Source organism: Dermacentor andersoni, chromosome 5 (assembly GCF_023375885.2).
Source record: "Dermacentor andersoni chromosome 5, qqDerAnde1_hic_scaffold, whole genome shotgun sequence".
In the NCBI taxonomy this organism is placed as follows: Eukaryota; Metazoa; Arthropoda; class Arachnida; order Ixodida; family Ixodidae; genus Dermacentor; species Dermacentor andersoni.
Genome location: NC_092818.1, coordinates 177178442 through 177195607, shown reverse-complemented (window position 1 = coordinate 177195607; position 17166 = coordinate 177178442). Strand labels below are relative to the sequence as shown.

Below are 17166 nucleotides of genomic sequence, written 5' to 3'. Positions count from 1 at the left end.
GCAGGAGCATGAGTCGCCGGAAAAATACTATTCGTTTGATGTCTTCTATTCTAATTTCGTTAGAACAAGGGCAACACGATATCGAACGCATTTTCGAGAACTACGTAGTTCTGGATAGAAAGCAATTGCCGATTCATAACACGCGCCGCGCTGCCGCCCTTGTATCCAGCGAGAAAAATTGCAAGAACCTCTCAAAGGCCGCCGCCTGGGCTGTCGACTGGACTCGCTCCTTCCTAATTTCTTCGTTCGTTTCCGAGTTCTTGCAGCGGAACTCCACACCGTTCGATTCGCAGATGCGAGGCAGATATATATATCCTTCTGAATTTTGCAGGAAAAAAAAAGATATCATCAGAGTCGTCTCTGCCTAGACCTAATTAATGACGTCTCGCTTCCCTGTGTTTGCATCGTACACGTGCACATAAAGACCAGCGGACGTACGAGTACATAGGAGCTTGCATATACGTATATCCGTAGCGCGCTCCCGGATCCCCAGTTCGAAAGTTTAATAAAACATCGGGTGTTCGCTTGCCTCGACAAAGGAGGACTGCGAGTTATACGCTCTCACGAAAACGCTGGGTATGTAATAATACTTGGCATTGCCGTCGAGTTTTCCGTGCTCATGCACACACAGGCACAGACACACGGGCGCATTCGGATAACTGTAGTTTTCGTCGAAGCCCTGAGGGCAGGTGAAGATGATTTCTTTCGGTGGGTGGCGGCGGGTGCTAGCGCGGCCTGGATAAGGGGGAGCTATGTAAATGATGAGCTGAAGTTTGGGTTCTTCCATTTTCTTTACCTTACTTTTTGAGCCGTTTCGTACTTACCGCCTAAAGTTTCAGAGACGCTCTGATGTCGGTAATTTGCGGGCTACACCCGTAACCTTTGTTCTGGGTCGGCAGGATGGTGCGCGTGAGGTGAGGAGGAAAGGAAAGCTTGACATGAGGGAGAGTACGACCGCTGCATATGCGATATCCTGCGTCGTTTCCCTCTCCGCCCGCTTTTTCTTTCTTTCCTTCTTCTTTTGCTGTCTTTTCAAGTTTATCGACTTGGGAACCCGGACTAAGATAATTCGGAAGAATACCCCACAGGCACGTCTTTCTTGCTTTTTCTTTTGTTCACTCCTGACTATAATGAGCATAATGTTTGCGGTAGAGCTAGGAAAGGCCAGAATAGATATTGGAAGCCGGGGAAATTATTGGGAAGTCTCGCCTTTCATTGTTCCGATAATATTTTGTCGGCCGCTGTTTTCGTTCAAGTCTGACAGTGCATGTCTATTTGTCTGTCTATTTCATAACTCTAACGTGGGTACAGATACACCTAGAAACGCAAGTACCAGCGTATCTAGTCATGTCTGCGTTTGCAGATTCAATTACATGTATAATATGTATAATTATTGAAACATTTAGTACTTATGTTCATGTGGCCTTTGTGTGTGTGAGTGTGTTCATGTGAATTAGATTTCATAGCTGCATACCTTTGTCACAGAGGGCACTGAATTTGGACGCGGCCTATACTTTGAGTTGTATTTGTAACTCTAATGTTAGGTTTTGTATTTAGTAAGATATTGTAGCTACATTTATTTTTAGCTGTGTTAACAGGGTTGGGTTAACGTTAATGACATTATTCTGATGCTATTGCAATTCGAAATTCCTTTTCTACTTGATCGGCAGTCTGAACGGTGCTCCGTCCGCGTGCACATTATCATGGGGGTTAACTGGTCATGAAGGGTGGATCATAAGAAAGGAATAAGATTGAGCAAAAGGCATCCTTACATTAAACCGGCTGAGGTCTCGTTTATCATTGAACAAGCGCTTGATTCGTGATGTGTAGTTTTTATCCTTTTGTTTTTGTTTCTATCCACTCCACAACACATGGCTTGATTCGTGATGTGTAGTTTTTATCCTTTTGTGTTTGTTTCTATCAACTCCACAACACCTGGATTCGCATGTGTTGCATGCGAATCCAGAGCCACTCTGGAGCATACATTATGGGAATGCCGAGGGATACATAAAAATAACGAGAACGCGGCCTCTAGCAACAGCCTTCGCACGCGCTGGGAAGCCGCGCTGCTCAGCCCCGCCCGCGAGGATCAACTATGGGCCGTCCAGCGGGCCGAGGATGCCGCCAGGACCCAAGAACTCCTGGCCGTCACCTAGGCGGGGCCTTTGGCCCTCCCCACCAACTCGCAGGACACGAAATAAAGTTATTTCCTCCTCCTCCTCCTATCCACTCCGGCATGGGACCGAAGACGGACTGCAGTTTGCATAAACTAATACCTATAAAACATGTATATTGAGCTGCTCGCGTATGTCGCGAGAACAGATCGCCAGTCGCAATAGTACAGCTGTCTTGAGCCTGTCTTAGAAGGGTGTTCTCATAATGATCAATAGTCCGGTTGTTTTGGTTTTGTGACACCGGCGCAACTCCGCTCACCATTCTTCTGAAAGGATAGATACCTGCATTTGTATTAGAGCATTTATTGTACCTTATGCGCACTATAGCCTAGATTGTGGCTTGCATTTCAGATGACTGGCGGAGATAGCCTGATGATCACTGTGCTTGTGCTTGGAATTATTTGGTAAGCACCTGCATCGGCACCCCGAATCACTGAACATATTGATTGGCTTTAGGTATGAGTTAGAAGAAAGCTGCAGTTGCTTGGATTGTTATTTCTCCCCGTTTTTATCCAACAGCGGCAAATAGTTTCAGCGCAGTTAGATGCGAGGCTGCCCCTTGGAGAAAGCTCCCCGACGTTGAACAAAACTGCCAAGTGCGACTACTCTCCACGGCGCAGGTTACAACAACCTGACTGCATTGGGGGCCTAGCTGATAGATAGAACTTAAGTGCAGGGCTGATACGTTCTCGTTTTATTGCGACAGTAAATATGTAGACACTCCAGGCGCATTGCCACCGTCGCCGTCGCCGTGAAGTTCCGTATAAAGTCCAAGTACGATAACATCGTCGCCACGCGCCGTATGCTGTATGTACGAGTGAAGATGCGCGAGGTTGAGCCAACGATGGTGGCTCAATCTCGCGCGCGCAAGGGAGGAAAGTGAGGAGGTAGCGTGCCGTCTTTCATCGCGGGCAAGGCGCAAGGCACCAGGGGGGGGGGAAAGATGAGGGAGGGAAGGGACTGCTACGTTATACTCCGGTGGCCGCTGCGTACGGTGCGGCCGCGTAGGCCCTATCTAGAAAGCGATCTGCGATGGGGACAGAGTGCACCGAGTGCGGGTAGCTTCGTTTGCGTTGTGTTCTAACCGCTTAGTTCGCGTTGAAGTGAAAGGCAGCACAAAGGTCAATTCGCTCGCTGCTGCTGCCAGGCTTCCTCACTCCAGCGTTTTGACAGCGAATGTGTGGCGTTATCGAGGGAGATGTGTCCATGTTTGCTTGTGCGCGCGTGACACCATGCTTGTTAATATATTTAGTACGGTAATGTTTACAAGCTTACACGGCCGATAAAACTACTTTCCTTGCTATGTATAGCCGCCCATTAATTTACTATCCCAATCGATGCCTCGCCTTGCGGGTGCAACTGCGACTTTTTTCTTGGTTAAATCGGTCATTGTCACCGCAAACAGTTGGCGTGTGATGTCCCACAGGCGTTGCTCTGCCGCCGAGTTGCATAGACATTTACTGTTGTTCCGGAAACCAACTCGATGAGGTCTGAGTGGAGTGATCGTTGGTCGCTGAATATCTTCCGGTCGACTAGCGAGAACTTTATACAACACTTGCTGACGTAGTGCACTACCCATTGTCACTCTCTATATCGCATTTCGTTGTTTTTTTGGTAAGACAGGCTTTTGATGTAGCAACTTGGTTAGTCGAAACAGCTGAGGACAGATGATAATACTAATAATGATTTATCATCCTTAATCTGTGCTGTGACTTATGCGAAATGCCATAACTAAGGGCTACGGACTTATTTTTACCGCATTTGAATCATTAACATGCGCCTGAGTTTAAGTACCCAAGTGTTCCGCATTTAACTCTTACACGAATGCTGTTTTCATATCTAGGATAAATCCGGAAATCCCGTGATTTCATTCTCAACAGTGGAATGCCATAACCACCGAGTCACCGCTGCGGGTAGCTGTCGTAGCTGTAGGTGGTGCTGCCTTTAATGAGCCTTGTCTTGGGTCGCTTCCCTGCTTGTAACCATTCATCCTGAAGCGTTTCCATTGAAGTTGTATTCTACAAGTAGATAATCAAAGATAATGCGTTAGTCGCGTCAGAGAACAGAAAACGCAAGAGCATGACCGGAGAGCGTACAACTCCGCTTGGAAACTGAGGGCCACACATTCCCGTCTGCCATGCAAGAAGGCTTCACGATGCAGTGTTGCTGAGCACTTTCTTTCTGCGCGAAATTGACGAATGCTCGATGTGGGTACGCAGCTGAGTCTCTCCTTGGACCCCCTTACACCGCGCAGAATAAGCAAGCCGAAGCGGTCAAAGGTTCTGCAGACAGTGGAATAACTTAGACGCTCGTGCCCGTCCTATATCCGGGATAGCCTTCTTTTCTCTCCTAATTGCATTCTCAGCGCTTTCTTTTTGCTCCTTTGCAGGTCTTACGCGTACGCAAACCTGACCGTTGATGAGGCGACTACGAAACTTGTCGTCCTCGGCTCCGGCTACAAGAAGTACGCTGCCCCGTCCCAAGCCGGTGAGCCAGCTCGTGCTCGGCGAGTGCGCGTGTTCGCACTGGTGATTCTGCTCCTTTCTGCTAAGCGTCTCTTTGCTGCTCTTGGTGGCCAGCGTAAAACATGTGTCGGCGCCATTTGGAACTCGCTTGTCGGTTAAGGACACCGCCTTCCCGCCGCGGTTAAGGCCAAGCCTTGTGCAATGTTTCTTCCCGCCGTGTTCATTTCTGGTTAGCTTCTCAGCGCACGTTCGAAGCAGACATGGCAGCGTGCTGGTAATGCACACAAACATAAACGACTTAAGATGTCATGCCTCTTAGATCTAACAACAACAACAAACGCATAGAGTTTTGAATTGGTTCCAGTGTAGGTATAATATCTAGAAGCTACGCTTAGGATGTTGGTTTCAACTTTATAGACCAAACCGCGAACTAGCAGTGTCAACCTGCCGAGCTACTTTTCACGTAGTTGGTGCCGATGCTTTCATATGCTCATACTGCGATATATTATAGACTGCATTTTCTTTTGTGTGCCGAGGAACATCCATGCGCTTGTTGTGCTCTGTTCAAGACAACGCGTCGCGCGCTTGACCTGAGCGCCCGGGGTAGCAAAAATCTACACATAGTCATTTGTCTACGATATATCCCAGTGGTAATAAGCACAGCCAGGTTAAACTTTCATAACTGAGTATTTTGTTTTCTTGGTGGGGTGGGGTGAAGTACGCAGGAATACATTAATAGCCGGACCGAAAGCTATAGTCTGCATCGGCTTTTATAAACAGGAAAAGAGAAAAGTATATTTAACATAAATCTGAGGCTGCATCCGGAGCTTCCTTCGCCGCATACTTCATCGATCTGGCGCGTCCACCGCCAACGAGCATCGTTCATCTTTGACGCGCAATTTCAAAGGCGACCTTGCGTGCGCTACATTTTTGGCTCACGTCGACGCGAGGAGAACAGGCATCCGCGACCGCGCGGATACGACGTACCGGGACGTTCCCTGTTTTATAATATTAAGACCATTCTTTAATGCTTTTCTTAGCTTCCCTCTCACAGTCCTTGCAATTACTGTGCGAAGCTTATGATGTAGCTTCTTCTTAGCATTCAAGGGCTATGCCGCATAAAAGTTGGTCAGAAAAAGAAGAAAAAAGCAATACTAAGAATCTAAGCGTTACACGAGGTCACGTGCAAGTGCGCTCTCGGGGGAACCCTGTGGATTAGGCCGCACAGGCCATCCGCGCATTAATTGTAACGCTGTTTCTTGGTCCCTGAATGGAGAGACGGAATTTAATAAAAAAGCAAAAAAGCGACAAGTGGACAAAGCAAGCCCCCCAAAAAAGAAAAAAAAATGCAAGTTGGCTGCGTGCCCTGTTACACGATCGAGCACTTTTTCGGCAGCCCGCGATCACGGGCTCGCGTTTTGTTTCACACCAGACGAAAACGCGGTGACTCCGTGAAGGGAAACGCCGTCCGTGAGAGCATGCGCCAGGACACGCTGCTTTTCTCCTTTCGTTCTGGCGCGTCTTTAGGAGGTGTAACGAATGTGTTTAACGAATCGGTACGTCCCGTGCATCTGCTGTTTCACATATACACAGGCACCAGAAAATATAGTTTGCGCTTCAGGAGCAGAAACCATTAAGTCGCCAAGTGCCTTCCTAAAGAGGCTCTTCCGTCGGCACGCTCGCATATGATGTCACCCGGATGTCCAGTGGCAGCACAGCTGAGAGTTGCCAAGAGTGATGTCGCTTCGTCATAAGACGAAACATTTATTCGTCGAACAAGTTCATTAGTATATTTATGACGGCTTCATCGGTTCCCTGCTAATGATAGGAAGGCCGCAGGGAGCACTCTTTGTTATGCAGACAACTAAGCTGAACAGCACGTGGGTTTGCATTTGATGCCATTAATGTTACAAATAAACGTTCCTTTTCTTTTGCGTTCGGATGTGTATTTCGCATCAGTGGCAAGACGGGTGTATGCATGCAGCAGCATTGTGTGGCACCCTCGTTACAGAGTAAAAGAATCATTTACATGCAATGCGCTGTAAACTAGGACAATAATGTGACAAAAAAAAAAAAAAATGAGAGAGAGGATGCTACTTCAGTGTTCTCAGCAGTCTATTCATAGTAAAAGGAAGCACGCTAATGGATGGCTCTCACTTTCTAGGCGCTCTAGCTGCGAGAGCAGGCTGAAGCCACGTCAGTGTTATACAGGCGTGTAGAAATGTGTTAGCGCCACCAACCAGAAGCCACTTGCTGTAAGGCTGGGCCCATTGTACACTTACCAGAGGGTAAAACTTTAAAGCTCTTTACATTCAGGTGTATCGTTCAACAGTGCACCGCAATGTACATAGTCTTTCTACTGATGCACCCTAGCGGAAGCAAGAACCCCGACGGTACTCGGTGGTAATAGTCGCAAAGAAGGTGCTGATACTCGATATAGTGTACCGTTTCTCTATCCTGGCTAGGGACAGACTTGTACGCGGTACAGAAAAAATGTAACGGATTGCAACTACAATTACTTCAATCAAAAACGTAATTGATTACAGTTTCCAATTACTGCTACACTTAAGTAATTGAGGAATTACTTACTAGTGATCGATTATTTCTACTTTACTTTCCTCTGAGCCTTTATTAACATTGCACAGATACAGTAAGCCAAACGGGCTGGCCTGGTACTTTCAATGCGTCCTCTGTGATACTTCACAGATTGCTTATATTCAGTAACCATTGCTTTTCAAAAACTTTCGTCGGTAATTTTCCCTCGTTTTCGTTTGTGAAGACATCAGCAGCGACACTGAAAACTCTCTCGATGTGCGCGATGGGGAGTACCGCGGTGTTGTACCGTGTGAACATCTAGCGCTCAAGATTGTCGTTTCTCAGCATCTGAGTCCTCTGTGAGGTGCAATTAAAGAACGCTTCATCGTTGCGGGCACTTGGAGACGACGCTCCCGTTTGGGCAAATTAAAACCTGAAGAAAACATACAGATTTCCTGGCATTAACGTCTTATGTGGCCGTTGCTATTGAGACATACCAGCACCGGTTCCATTCGACGTCCAACATCCGAAGGAGCGTTAAGATAAGAAAGCGAATACTGAGCTTCCGTGTCTGCTTGTCTGAACATGGCGCATCCGCAAGATTCCTGCGCGGCGCAATCTCGGACGTTATACCGTAGTTCCCGCCAAAATCAATTTCTTAAAGGGACACTAAAGTGAAAAATGATCTCTTCTGCATCAGTAAATTACCCTTCTACAACACCAAAAACACAACAGCGAGTCGGCCTAGTTGGAACAGATTCATCTTAAAACTTTTGCGCGTAAACAAACAGGGACGAAGAAAAGGGCTGTGTTGCCCTTTTCTTCGTCCCTGTTTATTTGCGCGCAAAAGTTTGAAGATGAACCAAAAACACCACTCTTACAACGATAATGCGTTTGGTAAACCAGAAAAAGCGCAAGAACGAAATACGGCTGGCGACGCCTACTCAAGTTCCCGCACCTGGGGGCTCTGGCGTCTTGGATTTTGAGGCATCTTCTAGGGCCTACTAATTATATACAGCGGCACAGATTGACTACATTGTGTTCTAAAGGAACCAGATATTAAACATGGCAAGTTTCGGGAACCTTTATTCAGCCAACGTGGCCCAAATACGAAAACATACTTTGGTATCCCTGACGTCACGCTGACGTACCGGCGCTGCGGTTGCGGCGCGAAATTCAAATACTGATACTTGGCCCTTCATTTTCTCTTCTAATAATCAATCTATTTTTTTGAAATGACTGCCTGCAAGGTTCTCAAACAATGCTTCATTAGTCTAAACTGATTTATTGTTTCGCTTTAGTGTCCCTTTAAAACTGCGTCGCCTGTTGCAGCTTGCCTCGTCAATGAAGTAACTGGTTACATTAATTGGTTTCTGAAAGAAAAGTAATTGAATTACAGTGAGCGTTACCAAGTAAACCAAGTAGTCGTCAAATTACAAAACTTCCAATAAATGTAATTGATTACAAGCATTTAACTATATGTAATCCGTTACGTACAAGACTGACAAGGGCTGACGTTTGGGTTAACCTCTTTTTAGTTTTCAAGGTTACAAGCCGATACTAAATTTTGCAGTCGAGAGATTAAAAGGTGCCTTTCTGTACTTAACGTGCTTGCTCTTATCTCTCCATCTTAAGGTGAACCAGCGCAAGTTTACGTCGACATGAATTTAATGAACGTGGACCCACTCTCCGGTGCGGAAAGCGTAAGCAGCGACGCGCTTTCTGTTTTATTTTAAAGCGAAGCTTTCTTTGCCTCATCCTTCTACTTTTGCACTGATGCTGCTGCTGTCGCTGTCTTGCATGCCACGTAGGGGAGTGATTCGTATATCGCGTATGTACAGGCAGGAACGTGGCATGGCTATGTGAGACACTCGTTTGGACCTTTCCATCGGGTCCTATATAATGCCCCCTGGAGCTCCCTGGGCGTCGCCACAATACCCTGTCGACTGCTGTAATTATTCTTGACTCCCCCATCCTTCCCTCGCAAAAGCACTGCAGAGGCTGCAGCACGTGGCTCTGCGCCAAAGCGCAACAGTCCAGATGGGAGGGAAGTAGAATGGCAGCGATGAGTTAGAAAGGGGAGGCAGTGAAGGGGTAGGACCGACGCAGTCACGAAACGAGTGAATAACAACCTTGCCACTTCACGCTCGTGGCAGCTCGCATACATGGAAGGAGCGCGGGAGAGGGGCAATGTGACGTAAGAAACAGCGTTTGCGGAAAAGCTGGATAAATTTAAATCCAAGGTATGGTGCGGTTACGTTTCTGCTATTTCTTAAATATAGACACCGTGCTAATTTGTCAAACGGGCAATTGACGAATGACGGGCAGATACTAATGTGCATTTGATCACCGCAGCGTATAGACGGCACTACAGAAGCGGCTGCCCATCAAATTAACACTCCTGTACGCGCCGTGATAGAAAGAGGTAGCTTTTTTGGCGTAGGCCTTGCTCGAGGTCCCGCGTTCGATCACGACACCGGCAGCTGCATTTCGACGGGGGTGAACTGCAAAAACGCTCCTGTACTTAGAGTTGGGTGCACGTTGAACAACCACAGGTGCTCAAAATTAATCTGGAGTCCCCCGCTACGGTGTGCCTGATAACCAGATTGTGGTTCTGGCACGTAAAGCGCCATAATTTAATTCACTTCTCCTACGATGTGATGCGCCGTGTGAGGCAATGGCAGTGCTAACTTCTTCGCAAGCCATGAACAGTAGCGCCGAACTCCCTAAGCAAACACCTGCCGGTGTGCGTTCTGTGTACTACGTAGACAAGCACAAGTGGCGCACGCAAGGTAACATTTAACATCTACTCACCACTCTCGTATTGCGCTAAACGCCGAAGAACTTCACCATTAGTCGTAAGCATCACCGCAAATTGTCGTCAATAAGCGCAAACATCGCAGAAAGCTTTGCTTACGTCGATTCCCGCAGCTGCAGTGCTTAGGATACACATAATTTATTTCTTACTCAAACCACCAAATGTGTGATGGCACCGCAGTGAAGAAATTTTTGACGGAAGTCTGCGATGGGTGTAAGACGCAAGTATTAGGCTTAGGCAAGTGCGCGAATAAACTGCTTTGAAACTCAATAGAAGCGCGCCTATAGAAAAAGTGGAAACAAGTGTCAGCCGATGCTCCAAAATGATATGTTCGTGAAATCTCAGGGCCATATCACTCTAATTCGACATAGTATACACAAATTCATCAGTATTCCTGGTGGGAAGACAGTTTTATTCGTCATCCAGACATCATGCGCACGGCATTTCTAATGTGGCTGACTTCAGGAAGGAATAAATTGTCTCAGCAAATAATGAAGCTCGAAGCGAGAGACTGGTTGTCGCAATTAATGTTTATTCATAAGGTGATACATTAACGTTTTCGAGTTAGCTAGCGCAGCACTTTTTTCGTATACGACATAGTTATTCTAGCCGAAGATAAGAGCTATGGCATGTTGACAACTGCGAAGCGACCGCTAATTCGCGATGCCTAGCCCCTGCCGAAAGTAGACGATGCGTGGAAGAATAAAATACTCTTGCTAATTCAAGTATGGTGAAGAGCGAAAAACGGAACAAAGTAAGGTGAGACAGACGGGACAAGCGCTACAGGACGAGCGAGCTCTTGTCCCGTCCTTCGCGCTTCACCATGTACAAATATGCCTCATCAACTGGCCCAAAATTCTGCTCTTCTGTGCTCCTGCTAATGACACGAATTAAGAGATCATCTGTCGTGGACGTACAGTCACCGTCACACTTAAAGCGCTTTAAGGGCCTTTTCGATTCTCCCGAGTGCGCTGGAGATTTCTGGTTGGTGTGCCTTGAATGGTGCTAGCTTAATGCGCCTTCATTCCAAAGAATTCGATGTTTTCGCCTTAAATCTGGCTTTGCTAAAGGTAGTTAAGCCGCTAACGATGATCTTCATTGCTCGGATTAGCGCTGTCGGTGGCTGCACTTCTCCAGAAAGGCTCTGGCGCTGCCTGGCCGCAGCGATACAAATATACTAATTTCTCTAATGCCGAAGCCCTTGGTGATGTACGAAGCTCTGTCTGGGTTGGTCTAGTCCCGTTTATCAAAATGCAAATAACAGTGATCACTAAAAGAATAGAGTTTTGCCGATTCACCTTTCTTGTGAATTAGTTTTTAACCTTCCTCTCAGGCTTTTAGAAAGTTTTCTTTTAACACCTTTTAATGATGGCACAGTTTCTAACTCATTCTGCAAAAAAAAAAAGAAAAGAACCTGAACATGGCTTTTAGTAACTCAGCCAGTCACTCAATCAGCAGAAGAGTCACAAGACCATTCTCACTCGTGAGGCTACGCAGAGTCGTCGAAAAAGTTGTTAATAAAGGTGTCGCAAGCGATGGCGAAATCCCTGACGGTGGGAGTAAAAACGACGTGTCTGGTCTGCATCACGAAGCTTCGAGAAAACTGGCTATTGCGAACCATATGTCCCTGATAAAGGCAACGGTAAGAAACCATGTCGCAGTTTGTTTTTTAATAGTTGTGTTGGAGACGAAGATGAATGGAGAAGCCGAAAAGTTTTTTCGGGGATCATAGTTACTGTGAGCAGTGAGTGTTAGGTGGATGTGCGAGACACGGTTGTTTCGTTGGCGTTACGACATCAATAGCAGCAGCAAGAAAAATCGGGCATCCCACAAGACACACCGACTGCAATGTCAGACAGGATCATGGCAAGGCGATGGCTATATTACTTCTCGTGGGAAGGCACGTAACCTCCTTAGACGACTGAAGGAAAGGAAACGCGTGAGTTCTTTTCGCATTACACGTTTGACGCAGCAGGTGACGTTCTTTCTTGAAGAGAAGCGGTGATTGCAACATTGGCCAGAATCCCCTGAATGTCCTTTCGATACCATACAAAGATAATGGTATAGGTCAGTAATGGTATGTGTCCTTACTCGTAGTAGACAACTTCTGAGAAAGCTAAATCGTGACAAGGCTCCCCAGTGTTTATTCACACTGTGTCTCACACTGGCACGCTGCCTCTCACCTGTTAATTATGGAGTTGACTGACAAAATGTTTCGAGGATTGAAATTAACGTTAGAAGGCCTGATCTTTCGAAACGACCGAAAGCCCTTTGAACGCAGTTTGCTACAGCCATAAGATGTAATCGATGGAAACTGTTCTGGTAGGTATATTTGAAAGAAAAAAGCTACAAGACTTGCACGTTCAGAATGCATTTCGGCATCCAAATACTGCGGCAGAGCAACACGATGCGATTTTACGCGTGGAACGTTGTGCCTTGGACGACCAGCGAAAAAAAGAAAAACAAATAGAAAGACTATTCATCTGGAAGGCATCGGATGCCTGCTGACTTCAGTGAATGCAGAGACCGGAGTACCAGAGCTAAAATCGCTTAGTGATTATAGACTGGCTCAATTCTTTTTTTTTTTCATTAGATCGCGCACATCAGTGTTGAAGTTATCTTTAGTATCAGCCATTTGGGATGACGGATGACAAGAATGAAATATGCATCGGAACTTGACAAATACGTTGCTTGCAAATCCGTTTTGCCAGCTATAACATCGCCGCGTTACCAGTAGGCGCATAATATTTCAGCAGTACGTTTTCCCGGATATTATTTATTTATCTATTCACATTACCTTACAGGCCCATTGAAGGACATTGAGTAAGGGGGCAACAGTAACTACATGACAAAAATACCAAAGCGCAACATCATTATACAATATTAATACGCAATGAATTCAGGTCATCACGGAATGTATCACGGTTGGAGATGGGTGCAATGTGATCCTGGAGACGGTTCCAATTTGCAATAACTGTTGGTAGTGGTGATGAGTTAAAGGCCTGCGTTTGACCATGAATGCGCATGAAACTAAGTGCGTTGTGAATGCGACGAGATGTGCGCACATGATAATGAAGCGGCAAATAATGAAAGTTATTACTGCAAATGTACCTGTGAAATAGACATAAAAGAGCAATGACGCGGCGATCTTCTAATGACTGAAATGCAAGGTCTTGTTTTATTTGGGTAATGCTCGAATGATAGTCTTAGATGCCAGAGATGAGTCTGGCTGCCCTATTCTGAACGGCTTCCAACATACGGATTAGATAATCTTGATATGGTGGCCATTTGGATGAAGCGTATTCTAGTTGTGGGCGAACATAAATAAGATATGCTAGTTTTCGTACATTATAAGGCGCGTTACGCAAGTTTCCACGCAGGTAGCGGAGAGATTGAGAAGCTTTGGATGAGACAGTTGCTACATGCGTTGTCCAGGATAAGTCCGATGAAAAATAAACGCCGAGATATTTGTGCGATGGAGCAGTCGAAACTACGGTATTATTAATCGAATAATGGAAGAATGAGGTAGTGCGCTTTCGACTAAACGAGATTAACTTGCATTTGGAGGCGTTAAGGGACATCTGCCAAGTTACGCACCATCTATAGGTTGGCTGAAGATCATTTTGGAAAGTAAGATGATCATCAAAACATTTAATATTGCGGTAGATGACGCAGTCGTCAGCGAACAACCTAACTGAGGATGAAAGGTTAGCGGGCAAGTCATTACGTCTTATTCCTGCAGTTTAATGAAGAAAGTCTTATACAGGGATTTAACTATGATGGAACGGAACGTCTTATTACCCGACGTCATTTATTTAGCGGTTGCCTAATCGTTATTTTATATTCAGCGCAAGCGTATGTCAGTGTCGGCGGATATATTGGTTTGGGGTTCGCTTCGTAGTATCAATTCCCCGATTTTATATTCAGCGCAAGCGTATGTCAGTGTCGGCGGATATATTGGTTTGGGGTTCGCTTCGTAGTATCAATTCCCCGATGCTCCGACGAGTGCATACGAATGCTTCAGATGGTTACATGCACCATGAAATGGTCTCAGGCAGACCTCGTCACCTGGGCCCATGGTCCAAAGCGTGAAGGCACCATGAATTGTCCAAAGTGTGCTGCCTCATACAGCAGACATTCCCCACGTGTTGTGGCTCTTGCCTGCCAATTAGGTCTAATCGAGATAATATAAGAGATGGCAAGCTTCACACGGATCGAGCAGTAATTTATAGGACGATAAGTTCGCTAAGCCACTACTGCAATTTGTACATGTGGAGGGCCTCCCCATTTTTATATAAGTATACATCTATGCCGCAGGGCAAGCTTCTGAAGAAAGAACCCCTCTCGAAGGCGTATGGGGTGTACACTTTACCTGATATATTCTACCTAGCGCAATAAGCACGCGAAAAAGAAAAATACAGAGAAGTGCTTGGACAGTGCAGCAACATACGTCGGCACCACAAACTTTCTTGGCAGGAATTCGGTCTGCTGGCTCTCGTGCGGTTGAGGTGGCGCGACCCGCGGCTCAACCTGACCTTCTTCAGGAAGAACAGCTTTGTGGCGCTGCCTTCATACCTAGAGCACGAGATCTGGACTCCACGGCTGACCTTTCTGGACGTCAGCGAGGTGCGTCTGTTGGCTGCGACAGCTGATGACGCCTCGCGCGTCACTCGCATCCATGAGGACGGCACCATTGCGGACACACGCAGGTGCGATGTCAGCCGGTTTTTTTTTGTAGGATGTAATGGATGCATTGGCTCACATGTACCGCCAAGGAGTGATATCTTAAGCATGAAAGGAAAAAGAAGAGCATGCCTATTTGAGTGCCGTGCTAAGCTAGGTGGAACGCGGAAGTCACGCGGTTGTAATGAGTGTTTTCAAGAAACGTGCGTCTTAGCTATTCCCATGCATCTGGAGAAGAGCACACAGGAAGCCAGACATTCAAACCGAGAAATTGGCACGTGGATGCCATAGACATTCTTTGTTGCTTTAGGCCTTTATGTTTGATTCAGTTATGCGAAAACGATCACGTAAGCTCCCCTTCAACTACTTGCACTTGGTTGGTATGGTGAAGGACGGTTATGTGTTAAACAAATCGCCCTTTGCCTGATTTTACCAGAATGATACGAGACGGGCAAAGTCGGTTCCATGGAAACTGAGTTCGCCGGTTGAGGAAAAGTCCCTCCTCGTTCCGGAATCGAAGCATGAATAACTACCAGGGTGCTTTAGGTAATTATTGCGTGGCGACGCGAATACTGCTTAGGGGACAAATCGAAGTGTCGCATTGCCGCAAAATAATCTTGTTAACGAAATTCATCCTGAATTAATCCAAAACGCAAAGGTAATTTCGGAAGTGAAAAGTTTGCCTCTCAGCTGATTGCAGAACAGTGCAACGATTACAACTAGATGATTTGAGCTGAACTTGAAGTTCGATGCGAATTATCATTTTGAATGAATGAATGAATGTTTGATGTTTTATGGCGCAAGGGCCAAGTATGGCCAAAGGAATTATCATTTTAACACTCCTCCGAATTATAAAGTGTGCTGAATACATTGGAGATCTTGCACGACATCTTGCAACTGACGTCTACATCACAACGTTGTAGCCTCTCTTCTGATCTCAACCCAACAGGTATGTGTTCAGAGTGTCCTGTGCCGTAAACCTGGACCTATACCCTCTGGACACACAGCGTTGTCCGTTCAGAATCAAGTTGCGTGAGTGCATCCTCTTCTTGTTCAATTATATACAAGGCAACGTCGCCTAAACCCTACATGCCACAGGAGCGACATTATATAGTCAAACCATCGCCAGTCCATGACGTTTTGGTCGTTGTGCAGGCTACCAAACCCTCTTGCAAGGCCATGATTGGCGCCATGCGCCTTTAGTTATCGAAATTATTCGCCACGTTCAACGTGAAATTTTTGACCTTCTTTTCCTGTTGAAGTGCTTCCCGTTATGCAAAGAGCTTGCAGTCGGCGTCAAAATTTTACAGGGTGCGGATGGACAGGAAAAGCTCAATTTTTGCAGTGCTGGGCTATGCAGCCTAAATAAGTAAACTGGAAATGCTACCACGAGCTACAACTCCGAATTTAAGCCTGCGTGTACAGATCTCATGGAGATTGAGAATTTGAAATTTTTCGCAGATCCCATGTCCTGCAAATTTATGTCTGATGTACTGGCGCACTTCCTCGTTCCTATAGTTCTTCCTAGGCAACCACTATTTGAAAGCAGAAATTACGCTTCAAAGAAAAAGAGTTGTAGAAGATGTTTGCACTGCGCAGACATGTAATATTTCATGTCATTATTTAAGAAACTGGGTGTCTAACACTTTGGCATGCCGTGCCAAAGCTCCACCATCAGCGAGAGGTGAAGCGGGGTACTGTTTATTCACGTACGTATGTAATGTAAAGGTATGAGTCATGCGTATCCGTTTGCCAGTGAGCATGAGTGAGAGGAACGATATGGCATGTTCGCGGCACGGCGTTAAGCTCCTTAGTCTGTTAGTTCCAATGGCTCGTGCGCTTTCCGCAGAACGCCACACCGAGGCCACGGCACAGCTGCAATGGATCAGCGTGTTCAAGACTGGCGAGCAAGACGTGTTGTGGTTGCGCGGAGCGCGCTTGCTCACCATCACGCTGAGCACGAGCGAACAAACGCTTGAATCAATCGCAGGTGAGGACTACTCTAGTCGCATCGGCAGCCAGAAGTTATGCGACCGAAGCGTACAACTTATGGGAATAGGTTGAGCAGCAACCAACATCTATTTCCTTGATCTTTGAATGCCGTACTGCTGAGTCAGCACATATGCAAGGTTTTGTTTATGTTTAAACATTCATGCTCGTGACATAGTGCTGCACTTCGAGCTTTGCTTATTTACCGTCTTTGTGAAGAGAGGCCACTCTGCGATTAATAAGATGTCTCGCCGCAACATTTGAAAAAGCTTCCGTTGCACGCCTGGTACTGCGAAGCTCGGCATTAGGCAGAACACTATCCCTCATCCTTAGCAGCTTTTTTAACGATGACATTTCTACAGGAGCTCCAACGCGCTGGTCTTTGCCAGTCCGGTCACATGTCGAGTGGCTTCCAAACTCTTGGGAGGCTGAAAAAGATGCCATCGAACTCGCCATCGAACTCTTTCCAACGCCTAGGCTAGGGGAGCCCACCTAGACGCTG

The 17166-nt window shown here is 46.3% G+C and overlaps 1 protein-coding gene across 1 annotated transcript; it reads left to right on the top strand.

The window, feature by feature from the left end:
* The first annotated feature begins 900 nt into the window (after positions 1-900).
* On the top strand, positions 901-17160 carry LOC126532201 (gamma-aminobutyric acid receptor subunit pi-like). The gene is made up of 6 exons (XM_055070565.1): positions 901-914; positions 4564-4702; positions 14469-14701; positions 15625-15707; positions 16525-16665; positions 17027-17160. Exons 1-6 carry the CDS (start codon positions 901-903, stop codon positions 17158-17160), a joined length of 744 nt encoding a protein of 247 aa, XP_054926540.1.
* Positions 17161-17166: the final 6 nt, after the last annotated feature.